At 40.1% G+C, this 18,098-nt stretch overlaps 1 protein-coding gene across 1 annotated transcript in view; it reads left to right on the top strand.

Annotated features, from left to right (window-relative positions):
* Positions 1-18,098, top strand: part of LOC143738609 (E3 ubiquitin-protein ligase rnf213-alpha) — an 89,417-nt gene that overhangs the window by 28,446 nt on the left and 42,873 nt on the right. Inside the window, exons 20-43 of the mRNA XM_077230608.1 lie at positions 2,978-3,170; positions 3,259-3,432; positions 3,511-3,663; positions 3,750-4,324; positions 4,430-4,589; positions 4,679-4,896; positions 4,977-5,114; positions 5,834-5,998; positions 6,089-7,364; positions 7,536-7,717; positions 7,805-7,960; positions 8,061-11,663; positions 12,175-12,299; positions 12,395-12,490; positions 12,577-12,698; positions 12,776-12,907; positions 13,002-13,087; positions 13,168-13,321; positions 13,412-13,547; positions 13,716-13,907; positions 16,494-16,615; positions 16,805-16,962; positions 17,070-17,279; positions 17,390-17,577. Coding sequence (XP_077086723.1) covers positions 2,978-3,170; positions 3,259-3,432; positions 3,511-3,663; positions 3,750-4,324; positions 4,430-4,589; positions 4,679-4,896; positions 4,977-5,114; positions 5,834-5,998; positions 6,089-7,364; positions 7,536-7,717; positions 7,805-7,960; positions 8,061-11,663; positions 12,175-12,299; positions 12,395-12,490; positions 12,577-12,698; positions 12,776-12,907; positions 13,002-13,087; positions 13,168-13,321; positions 13,412-13,547; positions 13,716-13,907; positions 16,494-16,615; positions 16,805-16,962; positions 17,070-17,279; positions 17,390-17,577 — 8,714 coding nt within the window. The remainder of the gene's footprint in view (positions 1-2,977; positions 3,171-3,258; positions 3,433-3,510; positions 3,664-3,749; positions 4,325-4,429; positions 4,590-4,678; positions 4,897-4,976; positions 5,115-5,833; positions 5,999-6,088; positions 7,365-7,535; positions 7,718-7,804; positions 7,961-8,060; positions 11,664-12,174; positions 12,300-12,394; positions 12,491-12,576; positions 12,699-12,775; positions 12,908-13,001; positions 13,088-13,167; positions 13,322-13,411; positions 13,548-13,715; positions 13,908-16,493; positions 16,616-16,804; positions 16,963-17,069; positions 17,280-17,389; positions 17,578-18,098) is intronic.

The raw sequence follows: 18,098 nt of genomic DNA, 5'->3' as shown, positions 1-18,098 counted from the left end.
TCGGCACAGATGCTCTGGCACACAGCTGGCCCCTATGCAAGTAAGCGTTTCCCCCAGTGAACCTTCTTGCACAGACGTTCTGCAAGGTCAGGGAGGACGAGGAGCAAGTCTTTTGTTAGTTGCGTCATATTGTCCCAACCGGACCTGGTTCCTGGAACTAGTGCTCCTCTTTGGCCCATTCCTCTGAGAGAGGTCCTGCTCTCTCAGAGACGGGGCACCCTATGGCACCTGCGTCTAGACCTCTGGAAACTCCATGTCTGGTCCCTGGACGGGATGCGGACCGCAGTAGGAGATTAAATCCTCCTCGCCCGCTCTCTATACCCTCTTGGGATTTGTCTCTGGTCCTTTCGGCACTTCAGAGACCATTCTTTGAGCCTTTGCAGTCAGCGGAGTTAAAAATTCTTTCCTGTAAAACAGTACTCCCGGTTGCATTGGCCTCCATCAAGAGGGTAGGGGACCTGCATGCATTTTCGGTCGACGAATCGTGCCTAGAATTCGGCCTGGCTAACTCACGTGATCCTGAGACCGACTGCTGAATACGTGGCAGTCGGATACGTGCCCAAGGTTCCCACCACTGCCTTCCGGGACCAGGTGGTGAACCTGCAAAAGCTGCCTACGGAGGAGGCAGACCCAGCCCTGGCTTTTCTCTGTCCCGTCCGCGCTCTGCACCTGTACGTGGACAGAATGCAAAGGCTCGTGACCTCAGATCAGCTCTTCGTCTGTTACAGAGGCAAGCAGAAGGGAAGTGCTGTCTCCAAACAGAGGATTGCCCACTGGGTAGTGGATGCCATCGCCTTGGCTTACAAAGCCGAAGGCGTGCTTTGCCCGCCCGGGTTGGGAGCCCACTCCACTAGGGGTGTCGCTTCTTCTTGGGCGCTGGCACACAGCACCTCACTGACAGATATCTGTAGAGCTGCGGGCTGGGCGACACCTAACACGTTCGCTAGGTTTTATAGCCTATGTGTTGGGTTGGGTTTCTTCCTGTGTGCTCGCTTCAACCAGCCACTAACACCAAAATTCCCGCTCTAGTGACGGCTTGCTGCGCCATGTGTATTCTTCCACCATCAGCTCCCTGCGGTGAGCCCGTGTCTTTCCCTTGGCAGAGTCCGCTCTGCCGTCACTGTCTGGTGAAGCCTCCCCCTTCTCAGGCTGGAGCCACCCCAGTGACATTCCATATGTTGCACTGACCCTCTGGCCAATCCATATGTGTATTCTCCACACGTTACCTCCCTTCGGGCAGGATGTGGCTTCCGCAGCGTCCCTCTCCCCTGGAAAGGCACGCTTTCCCAGTGTAATCCAAAGAGTTCCACTGTGTGGGTTATAACGGAACAGCAGTTCAAACTCCATCTACGCAGGTCTTCCGCCCCAACTAGCTGGAGGCCTGAGAGTCTTGCGTAGGGCGCTGGATGTGGCAGCAACCATGGCATTTTCCATGGGATCCCAATTACGTCATCACGTCGATGTTACAGCGAACGTGAGCAACTGAAAGGGAACGTCTCTGTTACTAATGTAACCCTCGTTCCCTGAAGGAGGGAATGGGAGACGTAACGTCCCGTCACCATGGTTGCTAACCATCGCTGTACGGCCGAACACGTCTCGGCTCCTCAGCGTAAAACAATATGCGATGCACTTGCTGGCGCTGCAAGCAGAGCAGCTGATGTAATTATCGCATGCCAATGTGCGTTGGCTCGTTTTAATACTCTCAAAGTAGATTGGTCTCTAAAGGCGATCCCAATTACGTCGTCACGTTTTGCGGATTTGTGGTTTCGTGAGGGGTTCTATTCAGGGGGTTGAATAATTTTGAGAGTCTGTAAATCATTAAAAGTTGGATTTTCAGTTTGGGAAAACTACTTGAAACAGTTGTTGTGTTGAGCTATATCAATTACTTTTGTTAGATTTTTTTCATTGCAAACAGCTGAAAGTCTGTTAATTTTGCCAATAAACCTGACTTTCAATGGGGGTTGAATAATTTTGATTATGATTGTATGTATTCATGGAAAGAAATAGTTCACCAAAAATGAAATTCACTTGCCCACATGTTGCCCTCAAGAGTTTTCTTCCTTTGTTGAAGACAAAGGTAGAAATTTTTATTTTAAATAATGTACTAGTCACTCTTATAAAAGAATGGTGATAATAGCTATGTTTCCCTCAACCTATTTTTATGTGCATTTTGCTATATCGCATAAAAAACTTGCTGGATTGAAATGGCAAGATGCGCATAATTTCTAAAAATGCGCATTAAAAAACGCATTATGCACTCAACTGAGTCGGATAAAAAAAAATGTATCTGATAATGAAACGTGCATAAAATACAATGTAAACACTTACTGAATAAATTCCTTGATGCGCATCAAAAAAAGACATGTGACTTTGCGATTGGACGGCATAACCGGACCAACCAGCGGACCGATCTCGTTGCACAGAATCTGTCTTGGTTATTCTAAAATGCCTGAGCAACATCCATCAAAGTGGTTTAGTATATTTACCTCCCAGAATTGTCTTATACAACTGTGATCCCAAACAGCAGCATCTGCCTCCGAAAGCAAGATCACATGACTGTTTTTATTATGTTTGTCTGCGCAAGTAATATATTTTATACAAAAATTATTATATACAATGGCTTCTCCTACTGCAGCAACCTTCTAGAGATATTTATCACCAGTTTATCAGGAAGTGATGATTTTGTTTTCTTTGGCTCACTGGATGGAAACGGTGCTTTATTCGCAAATGTTTAATGCTATATATTTCAATATTGAGCATAAGTTATATTCTGAACTATGGATGGAAACATAGCTAGTGTTCATTTGGGTGAACTATTACTTTTAAAAGTCATTAGGACATAGAGAGGGAAATAAATTTGGTGTAGACTTTCCTATTCTCTTTGAGCAAATCTGTACACTGTTTCAAATGATTTTGTTTTATGGATTTTAATAAGACAAATGTACACTTAAGTTACTGTTCAGAATTTTTTTAACAGAATAAATCGGAGGGAAAACTTTTTGATACATTAAATAAATTCCATATAAATTGGAAATTTGGAAAACTTGTGTCCACCATCATCCTGAAGTCCTGGCCAAAAGATGACAAAGGAAAATATCTAGAGGAAGAAGAAGCTGTTCTCAAACATCTTCTGGATTGGACAGCAGCCAAAAATATCTTTCAGCTTCACGGTAATTACATTGTTTCCTCCACATGTCATTCTATGTTTAAAGACTGAAACAGTATGATGATGGAGCTATTATTTTTTTCTGGCTGCAGGTGCTGATGAAAAACTGATCGATAAGCTTTCTGAAGAAGCTAAAGAGAGATTAGCCATAGCAACGTCATTATTCACAAGCATTTTACATGAACTTGTAACAGGGAAAATAAAGATAAAGCTACTCAATCTCATCCTACAGAAGAGGAATGCGTTCTTTGAGCTGCTTTATTTAGGTAAAATATCTCACACATAAGATTTTACCCTTTTAACATACTATAATGTGAAGAGTCATGACCCTACTGTTTTTCCAGAGTGTTTTTGTGAAAATGAACAATACAAGGACACCAACGCCATGAAGAGGCTTCTTCAGTGTAGACAAGAGGAGGTGAAGGCTATCAATCATGAGAGTGCATTGGTGGATGCTCTCATTACAATGTGCCGCAGTCTAGAGGAGCATGTGACTGGTAAACGCTGTCTATTGAACACCTGACAATAACAGATTGTTTTTATACAGAGATGTTAATACTATAATATTTGTTGGGATTTACAGTTGATTTTGAAGGGTTGGAAGAAAAACACCATATTGATATAGATGAGATGGACCTGGATGAATTCATGGACGTTCATTCATTAAATCAAATTCCCTCTCCGGTGTCACAAGTAGTCACCTACTTTGAGCTTGATGATGATGTTCGATCTATGGCGGAGGTCCTAAATACCTATAAAGACAGCTACATTTTCAAATCATGTTGGGTGAATGAGGCAGAAGAGTTTGCAGATGAGGATATCACACTCGATGATCTTAATAGAGAAATATTCGAACAATGTTATGATACCTACAGAAACATATACACAAGCCTTAAAGATGGTAGCATAACTTTTGAAAAGGTTGATTCAACATTCAAGGCCTACAAGGGAAAATATGAAGAACTGGCAGCGGAAGTTGCTATCATGAGCAAACTGGATCTCATTGATGGCCAGCGTTGGGTCCAGACAAGAATTCAGCAGATCGAGCAGTACCATGAGCTTTATCTGGCAGTAGAGTCGGCTCAGGTGGTCATGATGGTCAAACAGACGCTCTGCCTACAAGGAGACTTTCAAGTCTTGGAGAAGTTGCTTATTACTGTAAGTCATAATTTTTTGCCAATATACTTCTTGTTGTTAAATAAATTCATTTTGACTAAAATAAGTAAGGCATATGTTAAACCCATGAGGCTTTTTTCCCTGTAGACACAGGCGGATTTTAAACAAGAGCGTCTTGACAGCATTGACAATGAGTTGATGCAGGCAAAAACTGTGCTTGTGGACATCACAGATTCCCGTAGACTGTGCCTTCAGGAACTTGGCCTCAGGAAGAACTTTGTTATGTGGGTTAAAGAGGCTCTAGAAGGTAACCAAATAGGTGTTTGCACTGGTAATTGAATGTGATTATTTTAATGCTCTTTTGTAAGCAAAAGTTATTCCTATTCATCACTTTAGACATCAATGAGTTGAAAGTCTTTGTGGATTTGGCTTCCATCTCTGCTGGAGAGAATGATTTGGATGTGGATCGCGTGGCCTGTTTCCATGATGCAGTTCTTGGGTACTCCTCAATGCTCTATGATTTAAAGCCAGATACTGACTTCAGGCTTTTTAAAGATATGCTGAAAAAACTTTGGAAGGCACTTGACAATGACCCCAACCTCCCCAAAAAATTGGTAAGAGTATCTGCCAGCTTTGACAAGGAAGAAAACAAGATTGTTTATATTTTTGTTCACCAAAATTTTTTTTGTTTCAGTGTGACTCTGCAAGACACATTGAATGGTTGAAGACAGTCAAGGATAGCCATGGGTCAGTGGAACTGTCCTCTCTATCTCTGGCATCAGCTATCAACACAAAGGGCATCTACATTATCAGTGCACAAAACCAAAAGAAGGTTTGTCATTACTGTTTGAGTTCAAATACATGTTGCACAGATAATGCACACAGACAGTTTGAAATACTCTTGAATATAAATTGATTTTAGTCAAAAATCCAGCGCAAAGTTGTGTCTTTTGCAACATGCTAACTGGTTTCAAGTTGGTCCAAGCTGGTTGACCATTTTTGTCATGGGCATTGCTGGGAAAATCAGGTTTCTAGTTAGTCCAAGCAGGTTTAGGCAATTGACAAGCTGGACTGTCAGCTAATAGAGACCTGGTCATTATGATCAAAGGCCTTGCTTAAATAAATCAGGTGGGATGAAAAGTGGTCATGCTGATTTTTGACAGAATTGGCAGCTGATTAGTTGCTAGACCAAGATGGGTTACCAACTCATCCTGGTCCCCATCCAGGGGTGCGTTTCCCAAAAACATTGTTTGCCAACTATGCTCGCAATTTCCATTGAACTCTATTGGTAACGACGGAACTTGTGACCATAGTTGGCTTTGGGAAACCCACCCCAGGCTGATAATCCAGCAATTTACTAACTAACTAGCTTAGACCAGCTACAAAACCAGTTATTAGGTTCCAAAACACTGCTTAAGCTACATTTTAGCTATGTTTCCTTCGAGAGCAATGACATGCCAAATTAGCACAATGCTTATTTTTAGCTGTCTTTATCATCATCGAATAGCCTAATTGATACAGATATGTATCATGAATATTGCTTTTTTTCAGTTATGCTTGGAAAATATTCTGAAGCTTCAAATTATGGAAGAGCACGATGAGGACTGTGAGACACGCACTTATTCTCTTGAAGACCTCAGGGATCTTCAGAATAAATTGATGCTTATGTCTGGCAAAGGAGATCAAGGCCAGTGTGAAGTTGATCAGTTTGCAGAGGTGACCTTTCAGCTTTTAGCTGTTTTATTCTGTTATGTTTCACCAATGCTATTGTAATTATCCCTGAATTAACTTCTTCCTTGTTTCCAGGTCTTTGCCAATGTACAGAGGTTGGCCTCTGCTTTTATTGATTTGTTTGTTGCTGGAAATCCATTGTTCAGATATTGGGAGGCAAATGTCAACTCTAGTAGTAAAGATGCATGCATCATAATGGACTTCAACTTAGGGAGTGTTGTCAGTACCATCGTGGTGGAAGGTGAAGTCACAGAACAGTTGCCTAAAGTCTGTAAGAAGATCGAGAGGTGCCTACACTTCTGGAAGATTTTTATGGACAAGCAGAGATCTAAGCATTACTACTTAAACTATTACACTGCAGAACAAGTAGTCTACATGTGCCGTCAGCTCAGCCAGAACAATGTGACTGAAATGGAATATCAAGTTCTTATGATGCTCTCCTTTATCAAACCTGATTGCTCCACTTCAGATTTAAGACGGGCTCGGCACAGGCTTCAGTATGAAGTAATTAAGAAGGGTCCTGAGCAAAATGATGACTTAGACTTCCAAACTTTTGTTGAAGTCCCCAGTGTGATTGGAAATGATAGTACTGAGGAGCCATGCCCAACATTTGACGACTTGGAAAATCTCTTGGGGAATGCTAATGAGTCGGAAAAGCTTGATGTGATTTGGAATGCTTACATGCGAGACATGAAGAATTTTCTGCCAGACTCCCTTGATGTCAGTAGTTTTGGATATCTTCTTGAAATTTTGGCCAACAGCCCCAGTGAAATTGAGGGTGATGGGTATTTACAGGATGAGAGAACAAGGAACATTCAGAGGAAACTTCCAAATGGAATGTCTACTGGAAGACCAAATCTAATCATCTGCCCTTCTGAGGAAATTCTCATATCATGCATTTCAATTTACATGAGCAGCAAGAATGAGCCTCTACCAACCTATGATGAAGTACTCCTCTGTAGTTCTTCCACTCCTTATGAAGAAGTGGAACTTTTCCTCAGGCGCTGTCTTTCTGCTGGCTACAAGGGAAAGAAGATATACACAATGCTCTATGTGGACCAACTCACCTACGAAGTGAGCTACAAAGTGGAGCAATTTTTTCAGCGTCAAAATGCTCTGAGCAGAAATGATTACAGGCTGGTGTTGGTCTGCACCTCTAATAGAGAACATGCATACCTTCCTTCAGCTTTTAGTCAATTTAGATTGCACTTGATTCCCCAAGAACCAATAATCAGTATTCAACAATACCTTGCTACGCATTTTACAGTCCCAGCTGACATATCCAGTGCTGCTGATGTGTTCAAAAATAGACAATGTGTGGGAATTGTATCCTCAGAAAGATCAGGAGTTGGTGAGTATAAATTCAAGTAATATATTTAAATTAGTTAGTTTTTAGAATTCATGTCAGTTGGCTATATAGCTTCAGATTTTCTGACTCTTACAGGAAAAAAGAGACTGTGTTATAAATATATTTAGCAAAACGTGTAAGACGCAGAATTATAATCTATGTGGTTCATTTTAGGAAAATCACTTTACATTAAAAGAATGTATGAGAACTTGAAGATCATCACCAAGAGGCCTTCGCAGCTGAAGTGCATCAGGTTAATTGACCCAAGAATTGATGAAAATGTCATCCTTCAGTCCTTGCTCAACAACCCCAAGAAAAAGGAGCTTTCAGTCTATCATTTTGATGTCACCACCATGGTTGTTACTTTATTTATTCGTTTAATTCGATGAACAAATAGAAATATATGTTGCTGCAGTTTTTCAATAAATTTTATATTCTTACAGGTAAAAAAAGGACTTCATGAATTTCTGTTCAGGCTGTTGATTCTTGGATACCTCAAAGACTCAGAAGGAAACATGTGGAAAACCAGTAATAAGCACTTGTATGTCATCGAGATCCTGAGACCTGATGCCAGCACATCCCGAAATGACCAAAGAGCTGTAAGTAAATGGATATAAATTATTTAATTAAATCACGGAGGAATTTTTTGTCATTAATCAGACAAATGCCTCATGTATTAATTTGCCTTTTTGTTGGTAGGGTGCAAATGTTCCATCTGCTTACTTGGATGTGTTTCCAAGTGTCTATTGTCGTCCTCCCAAAGAGGTACTTGAGTTGGAAATGAGAATCCAGGAAGATCCATCAATAATGGAGGATGTAGATCCCCTTATGGATGATCAGGAGTTCAAAAGTGAGGCCTACCAGCGGCCTTATCAGTACCTGCAACGCTTCTACAATGGTGACAATTTAGATGCCTTTATGTACCAAGGAGTGGAAGGCACTCATGTTGAATGCCTGCAGATGTTGTTTGTGTACTGCGGCATCATAGATCCCTCTTGGGCAGAGTTGCGTAATTTTGCCTGGTTCCTGAACTTACAACTTCGGGATTGTGAGAGAACAGTTTTCTGTGATGTGTCTTTCATTGGGGATACTTTGATGGGATTCAAAAACTTTGTTGTTGATTTCATGATTCTCATGGCAAAGGATTTTGCCACTCCTTCACTTAGTATCTCTGACCAGAGTCCAGGAAGACTGTACAATGACCTTTCTTCTGCCAATGAGGAGGATCTAGCTCCCTTTAGGATAAGAAAACGATGGGAGTCAGAACCACATCCGTACATTTTCTTCAATGATGACCATGAGTCCATGACATTCATTGGCTTTCATCTTCAGCCAAATGCACAGAATGGGATTGATGCTATTGATCCATCAACAAAAAGAGTGATCAAGCAGAACATCATGACCAAAGAGCTCTATGAGGGCCTTAAACTTCAGCGGGTCCCTTTCAACATCGATTTTGACCAGCTCCCAAGATGGGAGAAAATTGAGAGGCTTTCCAGGGTGTTGGGAATACAGTGGCCTCTTGATCCAGATGAAACGTACGAGCTCACCACAGACAACATATTGAAAATGTTGGCAATTCACATGCGCTTCCGCTGTGGGATTCCTGTTATAATCATGGGTGAGACAGGATGTGGGAAGACCAGGCTAATCAAATTCCTTTGTGAGATGCACAGAGGTGGAGTTGCCACTGACAACATGAAACTAGTCAAGGTTCATGGAGGGACAAGTTCAGACATGATTTACACCAAAGTAAGAGAAGCAGAGGCCATGGCGTTAAGAAACAAGGTGGATTATGGGTTTGAGTCTGTGTTGTTTTTTGATGAAGCAAACACAACAGAGGCAATTAGCAGCATTAAGGAAATTCTCTGTGACAACACTGCTGATGGACAGCATTTGACAGGTGACACTGGCTTGCAAATCATTGCTGCTTGCAACCCATACAGAAAACACACAGACGTGATGATCAAGAGATTGGAGTCCGCTGGTTTGGGATACAGAGTTCGTGCTGAGGAAACAGATGAAAAACTTGGATCCATTCCACTTCGCCAGCTAGTGTACAGAGTGCAGGCTTTACCACCTAGCATGATTCCACTAGTTTGGGACTTTGGACAGCTCAATGACGATACTGAGAAAATGTACATCAATCAAATAGTCGAAAGGGTTGTTAAAACCAATTCCATTAGTTCAGATTACATCACAACCATCACTGATGTTCTTTCAGCTTCACAGATGTATATGCGAACAAGAGAGGATGAGTGTAGTTTTGTGAGTCTGAGGGATGTAGAGCGCTGCATGCAAGTTTTTGGCTGGTTCTACAAAAACTACCCAATGATACTTTCAGAGCTTGACCAGTTTGAAAGAATTCAGCGGACAGAGAGAAATGATCAAAATCAGAGGAATACTGATGAAAAAAACCCAATTGTTTGGTCATTACTGATGGCTGTTGGTGTGTGTTACCATGCCTGCTTGGAGGATAAAGAGAAATACAGAAAAAAAATTTGCAGGTACCTTCCAGAGACCTACAGCCCAGTGAAAGTGCTGCAGGAGATTTCAGTTATTCAGGATCTTTTTCTGAGTGGAGTTCCATTGGGTGAAACCATTGCTCGAAACAATGCCTTGAAAGAAAATGTCTTCATGATGGTGATTTGCATTGAGCTACGAATACCTCTCTTTTTGGTTGGAAAACCTGGGAGCTCCAAGTCCTTGTCTAAAACTCTGGTTGCAGACGGCATGCAAGGCCAAGCAGCCCATTCAGATTTGTTTAGAAAACTGAAGCAGATCCATCTTGTTTCCTTTCAGTGCAGTCCTCATTCTACACCAGAGGGGATCATCAATACATTCAAGCAATGTGCTCGTTTTCAGGAAGGCAAGAATCTTACGGAGTATGTCTCAGTCGTAGTGCTAGATGAGATAGGCTTGGCTGAAGATTCCCAGAAAATGCCTCTGAAAACTTTACATCCTTTGCTGGAAGAGGGATGCATAGATGATCAGCCAGTACCCCACAAGAAGGTGGGATTCATCGGCATCTCGAACTGGGCTTTGGACCCAGCCAAGATGAACAGAGGGATATTTGTTTCACGTGGCGATCCCGATGAAAAGGAATTGATTGAGAGTGCAAAAGGAATATGTTCCTCGGATCCCATGATCCTTGAAAGGGTGAGAGATTTCTTTCAGCCATTTGCCCGTGCTTACCTGAACATCTGTAGGAAACAGGGAAGAGGTTTCTTTGGTCTGCGAGACTATTACAGCTTGATAAAGATGATGTTTGCTGTTGTCAAAGCTTCTAATCAGAAGCCTAGTGCAGACCAGATTGTGAAGGCTGTGCTAAGGAACTTCAGTGGGAAGGATAATGTGGATCCTGTCTTAGTTTTCACCAGCAGACTAGGTATCCTAGCAAAGCTTGACAATATCAGTGCCATTGAGCTTGTAAGAGAGAACATCACAGCCATTGGCCAAGATGAGGAATGCAGATACCTGCTTGTTCTGACCAAAAACTATGCAGCCCTTCGAATTCTACAGCAGACGTTTTTTGGAGACCAATGCCAACCAGAGATTATCTTTGGTTCAAGCTTTCCAAAAGACCAGGAGTATACTCAGATATGCCGCAACATTAACCGTGTTAAGATTTGTATGGAAACTGGTCAAACCATCGTGCTTCTGAACTTGCAGAACTTGTACGAAAGCTTGTATGACGCTCTCAACCAATATTATGTTAGCCTTGGCGGTCAGAAATATGTGGATTTGGGGCTTGGAACCCATAGAGTCAAATGCAGAGTGCACAAGAACTTCAGGCTCATCGTCATTGAGGAGAAGGACGTCGTGTACAAGCAGTTTCCCATTCCTCTGATCAACAGATTGGAGAAACATTATCTTGACATCAATACTGTACTAAAGAGTGAGCAAAAGGACCATGTTGAGAAGCTTAAACAGTGGGTTGAATCGTTCATTTCTGCTAGAAGCAAACTCACAATTGCTCCCCAAGCACGTCATTATCTTCCAGCTGATGCTTTCATTGGCTACCACTCGGACACATGTGCGTCTGTTGTACTGCAAGTCACAGAGCAGCTCAAAGGGAAAATGGAGCTCTCAGATCCTAGAATCTTAGATGAGGCCAAAATGATCCTTTTGAACTGTGCAACACCCGATGCCGTGGTTCGGCTAGACTGCACTTCTCTCTCCAGTGTAGAAACTGATCAGTTGTCAAGGATGTACTTTGAAGAGCAGAAGCATAGCTCCCTTGCTGACTTCATCCTTTCCCACATACAGCAAGCAGGGCCTAGCCATGCCTTTTTCACAGAGGTAAAGCAATACTTTGACTATTACTCTAGAATAGTGGTTCTAAATCAGGGGCGACAAGATGGTTTAAAACAAGCCAAACCAGCTAAAAATCAGAACGATATTTCTTATTTTAATTAATACCCTCAACAACTGTCATTTTTAAGGTCTTTGAAAACCTGGATATACGCTAGAATTTTAAAACGTGTGATTTCTAGACCTGGAAATAATGAAGTAATGAAAATATATAACATTTTAAAAGGTTATGAAAATTTTTATAATATTATCATTTTTATTTTAGCTCTGTCAAGATGTAAAATGTTTTATTAGGTAGAAAGTACTGATAATTTGCTATTTGTGAGTAAAAAAGTAATTTAAAAATAAAAAAAGGTAGCTTTGTTACTATAGCAGAAGTAACCGAAATGTCTTAGTCTACATGGAGGATCGATGGGGCTTTGGAGACAATAAGGTTAAGAACCACTGCTCTTGAAAAATATTGTACACTAAACTTGCCATCTTTGCCCTGATCCTTTAGGTGACCACCTTCTCAAGGCTTCTGACCGCAGCTGAAATTGAACCGCTACAGAACGTGGTCCAAAACGTAGAGCTCCTCTCTCTACAGCAGTTTGACACAGAACACTCATTCCTCAAGAAAATCAAGTATTGTGTTCACAACATCACTTCACAACAAATAGGACACTTATTCTTAAAGAAGAAATTAATTAAATTAATTAAAATCTTTTTTCTGCATTCAGAAATTATTTGGAAAACACCACTGGGGACAAGATACTTATCATCCAAACCGATTTTGATGAAGGCTCCCCAAGTTTAAATGTCATTGCATCTGCGAAGTGAGTTGAATGTGGCTGGTGGCACATTTGTTTGTTCAGTAAATGCAATGAAAGCAGCATGATTTGATCCTGAAATATATTTCCAGGTATTCTTCTATCAATGAGATCAACAAATTCAGTAAAGAAGGCTGTGTAAAGACTTTTATGTACTTCGTCACTAAACTGCCTAGAATGGATGGTGGAACTTCTTACATTGGATTTCATGGCGGTAAGACGAGTTTGATTTCATCACAGACCAAAACTGTTTGTTTAATAGAAAATCGAATTTAAAATTATTTTAATCAGGCCCATGGAAGTCAGTCCACATCGATGACCTCAGAAAATCGAAAGATATCGCCTCTGATATAAAAGCCTTGCAGGGTCTGACCATCAGTCAATTGTTTGAAGAGAAAGCAGAGAAAGTTCCTGAGCCTGAAGGTGAAGTCGGTTTATTTTCAAAATCTAATATTGAGTTCTCTTTAAGGGATTATCAACTTTCTCAAACAATCCAAATCATTTTTACTGATTGCAGCAATGGAGGTTGAGGAAATTTACGCAGAAGAAGAGACGATGGAAGTAGAAGACAATACTGCGAGTCACAACCTCAACGACAGCAATGTATGTTCAGTACAGGATATTTGTGATACCGTTGAGTTCAGTTAGGTTGACTCAGTAGGTAATTCTCTTGTGCTCTTTAGGGCTTGGCGAATGTTGTGGACACCACAGCGCTGGTGCGTAGCTGTGTTCAGAGTGCAGTCGGCATGCTAAGAGATCAGACCGAGGCGGGCACCCGCAGCACCAAAAGAGTACAAATTCTGCTCATGCTCCTGGCTGACAATGAGATTCTACAAGGTGAGATTTATCGCTGTTTCTGTTATTATTCAATCCTTTCATTAATTGTCCTGTAAGTTGTTATTCATATTTAGATATCTATGTTACCAGCTGAATTTCTGAAAACGTTAAAGAAGCGAATTCATTCTCTATTGATGGCTCACGATGAAAACGCAATCTCTGCCAAGAGCTGGGTTTCCAGGGAAGCACTAAATATTGATGCCTTGCAAGAGGGTGGAACTTTTAGGTAAATTACACCGTATTTTGGATTGTTATTCAGATGTTGACATGGAACCTCTGTGGTTTGACTAGGCCTTATTAGTGAATCGCTTTGTGAATCTCTCTACCTAATACCTAAAACAATTTTCCTTTCAATATTTTTTCCTTTCAATATTTGTTCATTTTTGTTTTTTAGGCACGCCCTGTGGAGGCGAGTTCAAGCAGTAGTAACTCCCTTCTTGGCTCAGCTTGTTTCAGTTATTGACCGTGACTGCAATCTAGACCTCTTGCTGGATACAAACTCTGAAGAATCCTTGAAGAAACTGTGGTTGAATATTTTTGGAGATGTCGTGTTACTGAATGTTCCTCACACAAATGTGAAAAACAAGTATGTGATAATTTGATTTTAAGATGCATTTTGTTAGCCTTTAAGCCTAAAAAATCTATGCCATTACACTAATGCTCTTAGCTACAGGGTGGCCGCGGATACTTAAAAAGTCATAAAAAGTCTTAAATTGGATTTTAAAAATTCAAGGCCATAAAAAGTCTTATTTTTACTTATGAAAGATCTTACATTTTTGATGGCAATTTGACTTAGTTTTAATTTGGAAAACATTTAGATTTTGATAATTTATTTATTATTCGTTCTTTGTGGATTTGCTCGTTCACGTGATATTTCGCGTCACATTCGCGGCAGCATTACGGCTTTCTCCTGCACGTGAAACAGCAGGAGAGAAGGAGAAGAAAGTTGGTATATGTCAGTTCAATTGTAAGTTCATTCTTTATGTGCGTAGTGGTGTGCGATGTGTATTGTTTATTATGATATTGTAATCATTGTTTTACTTTTTAACTATGCACGAGGCACTGCGAGCTGACATCGCATTTGTCTGTCATGCTTGCTTTCACTGCGTGATGTGTCAGTGCAGTTATAGCTATGTCCCTAAATGAGTTTTTGTATTATATATCATATTATGTTGTTATCATAAAATATCACATCAGCATGTTTTCCCGTGCTCAATAGCAAATATGATATTTATTTTATATAACAGTTAAATGAACATTGTGTTACATTTTATAAACTGCAATATTGTCAATATTGTTTGTTTTCCCTTTATTTCTCTGACGAGAATTTCAAAATGAAACTGTTGCAGAGTCTCAATGCAGCGATGATTTTTTTTACTGAAATTATTTGAACGAATAATTTTAACGATTCAATGAACAATCACTTGCTCTTCTTGAATGAATCAGCGGTTTGAACAAATCGGTTGAATGAATGAATCCCTCAACTCACGTATTAACACAGCGACTTGCCGCCACCTACTGGCGGATTTAGTTTCACATTTAAAGTACCCTTTAATTAAAATGTTACAATTAGAAATCAGTTCATATTTAAATATTGAATTTAAAAAAAACTATCTCATAGCTTTATTTATGCAATTGTAAATGGAGTGTAAATATATTGATGCCAGTTCTGATGCTGCTTCTGTGTCTCCTCTGCACTGCAAAGATTGATTTTGATTTAATGATTTAATTTAACTGGTCAATATTGCGCACTCCTAATGTAAGGTATTAATTTTGATTTCTTCGGGTCTTAAAAGGTCTTTAAAAGCCTTAAATTTTACTTAAAAAGTGTGCAGAAACCCTGCACAAGCTTTATTATGTTTTGTTCTACGTTTTCAACAGCAATTCATTATGCAAGGCAAATATGCGTTGCATTTTGATCATTATTGGCATTTCAGAAAGTTAAAGTTATGTTTTTTAGCTAGATACCCAAATGTTAACATTAACCTTTCACTAACCTGAACCTTTTGGTAACGCAATGTAAATCACAGTCTCAAATGGAAAGCAAGAACACGTTAAAGGGGTTCTATTATGCTTTTTCACCTTTTCAACTTTAGTTAGTGTGTAATGTTGCTGTTTGAGCATAAAAAAGATCTTCAAGGTTAAAAAACTCAAAGTCCATTCCAAAGTTAGATATTTGATGTAACAGAATCTACTTTTCAAAAACTACAACAAACGACTACAACGTGTTTTTTACGGATCTTGTGAAGTCACAATGTTACTCCTTTAAATAATGTTCGTCTATGTAATGCGCAAAAAAAAAGATGCTAGGCCTGGTTGAGCTGTGCTAGAGAAGACAGCACTACAATGCAGGCTATCCACAAAAGCTTCTCTTGAAATGAAGCAGTTCCCACTTTATCAGGACAATCTGTTGTTTGTGTATCACAACTTGTTAGTTTGTCTTATAATTGGAACTGTTAATAGAAAACACAACTACAATAATACATTTTATGTAGTTGCTATGATGTAAATGGTATGATGCATTCGCTAGCCTGCTACCTAACATCACAGTATTTATGTAGTGTTTACTGTGGCTTTTGTAATCTCTGGCTTTTGTAAAGCTGTTCACCATACCTTGGGAAAATTTGCCATGTTTTTGTGATCAATTACTGTTTTTTTTATTCCTGTAGTTTTCCAACAAATATCATGATTAAATGGTGTATAACTTCATATCTGAAATGTATTAGAAAAAAATAAAAATACCACTCGGAAACGTCCTGTTAAATCCTTGCTGGCAAACTCCGTGCGTGAAATCCGTTCTGCGTGATCCTTTTGTTTGTTTACATTCTTAAGTCTGAAATAGGCTTGAATTGGTTTGGCTTTTATATTTATATCTGAGCAGATGAAACTCGCGGTTATGGTAAGAGGCGTGACATTTTTCCCGAACACGCCCTAAGCGGTGCCAATTACAACACTAGGCAAGCTAACCAATCACAGCTTATTTCAGATTTTCATCGAAACAGAAATGAACGGCAAATATGTAATGTAAAACAGGATCACATACTGACAATGGATTGCTTATGCCTTGGTGTCTACATTAGCACACGTGTATGGTACAGTATATTTCTGACTTTAAAGCAATGTCATTATTATATTTATTAATAATGAAATTATTAACACTCCATCTTAACAGCTCGACGATCTTGGTTCAGAACTACATTGCAGTTGACAGGAAGATGGGCTGCACCATGCCTTTCAGCTGGAGAATTAAAGACTGTCTAGAGGACCTCTGGGTACATGCTTTGCAGCGAGAAGGTATTTTTGCTTTATTTCTTTTTTTTTTTATGCTATGATTTTTTCCGCCTGAGCAATCAAGCTTATATCAGTGTGGTTGGTTTTCTTGAAAAAAACATTTTCACAGTTTTCCCATTCCTTTAACTCTTTTGTTTACAGTTCAAATTAAAAAATAAACAATAAATGCTTTCTTTGCATTTCTTTCACCAGGACACTCTCTAAAGCAGTTTGAAGATTTTTTTGGGAAGACCCCCTTGGGCAGGTACATCTCTGAAGCATCCCAAGAGATGCAGATGGAGTTTTTCTACAGGTATCTCCAAGATTTCGTCTCCATGACCATGAATGTAATATCGAAGGTGGACCTCGAGGTGAGAGTCAGACCCTTTCAAAGATACTTTTTGTTACCCATTATCTGCACGTCCAAGCACATGCACTTGTTTATGTGTTGATATGTGTGTCTGTTTTTACATTTTAGCTCTTGTGTGGAGCCCTTACTTGCAGTGTACATGAGCTTAGAGATGGTGAGGAAGCACATGAGGGTGAAGTCATTTCTCTGCCGTGGGTTCATGCTGCCTACCATCACTTCAAGAACCGAATCCAGAACCTCTACCGGATGATCAATATACAGCCTCAGATAGCTCAGATGCTGCAAGATAACAAACCTGCAAGAGATGGCAGAGAACTTGTAAGTGATTGCAACTTTCTTCTGCTTCAAAGGTTTGCATGAAAACACGTAATACAGTGATTGGATGTTGATGTTCTTTGGTTTCTACCCTCTGACCCTCTGTTTCTCAGGCGTTAGATGCGTACGCTGCTGTGGCCTGTATTGAATACCTGGAGCCCAAGACTCTAAATGGAGATGCTGAAAGTCTGGCCTGGCTCAGGCGTGTGAAGAAGCTACAGGTGCCGATTGAGCTGGTCTGCTGTGAGGAGAGTGTACGCCACTACGGAGAGAAAAGCAAACAGATGGTCACTCACATCCAGTGAGTTATTATGAGCTATAAAATATGTTGTCCTATCATCAATGTTTTTACAAGTAACATGTTATCTGTATATTTTAGTTATATTTATTGCATGATAGCACCTACTGCTGTTCTCAGTCTATTTGTGTGGGACTTGTGTCGCTCCGTAGCTCTTCAGGAGATACTGTAGATCATTGACTTCGAAAACTCACGTTTTCCACAACATTATTTGACCACTTTCCCCCAATGTAGGCTAAGATGTTTCCTCTGGTACATCTGCTGTAATTAAAACGTTAATCTAAAAATTAATTTATCGATACTCCTAGGCCATGAAAATATTTCTTACTTCATTTATGATTTCATTAATTTACATGACTTTTCCAGGTCTAGAAATCACACTTTTAAAATTTGCCTCATAAATCCCGGTTTTCTGTAGGAACCCAATTTTTTCAAAGGACAAAAAAAAAAGGGGGGGTGAAATAAAATAAGAAATATCTTGATTTTTGTGTGGTTGTTTTAGCTTATTGTAATACTTGTTTTAT

Source organism: Siphateles boraxobius, unplaced genomic scaffold, assembly GCF_051911475.1.
Source record: "Siphateles boraxobius isolate OS27281-9 unplaced genomic scaffold, OSU_SipBor_1 15, whole genome shotgun sequence".
In the NCBI taxonomy this organism is placed as follows: Eukaryota; Metazoa; Chordata; class Actinopteri; order Cypriniformes; family Leuciscidae; genus Siphateles; species Siphateles boraxobius.
The sequence above is the reverse complement of the archived record's forward strand: the minus strand, read 5'-3'. Positions and strand labels throughout refer to the sequence as shown.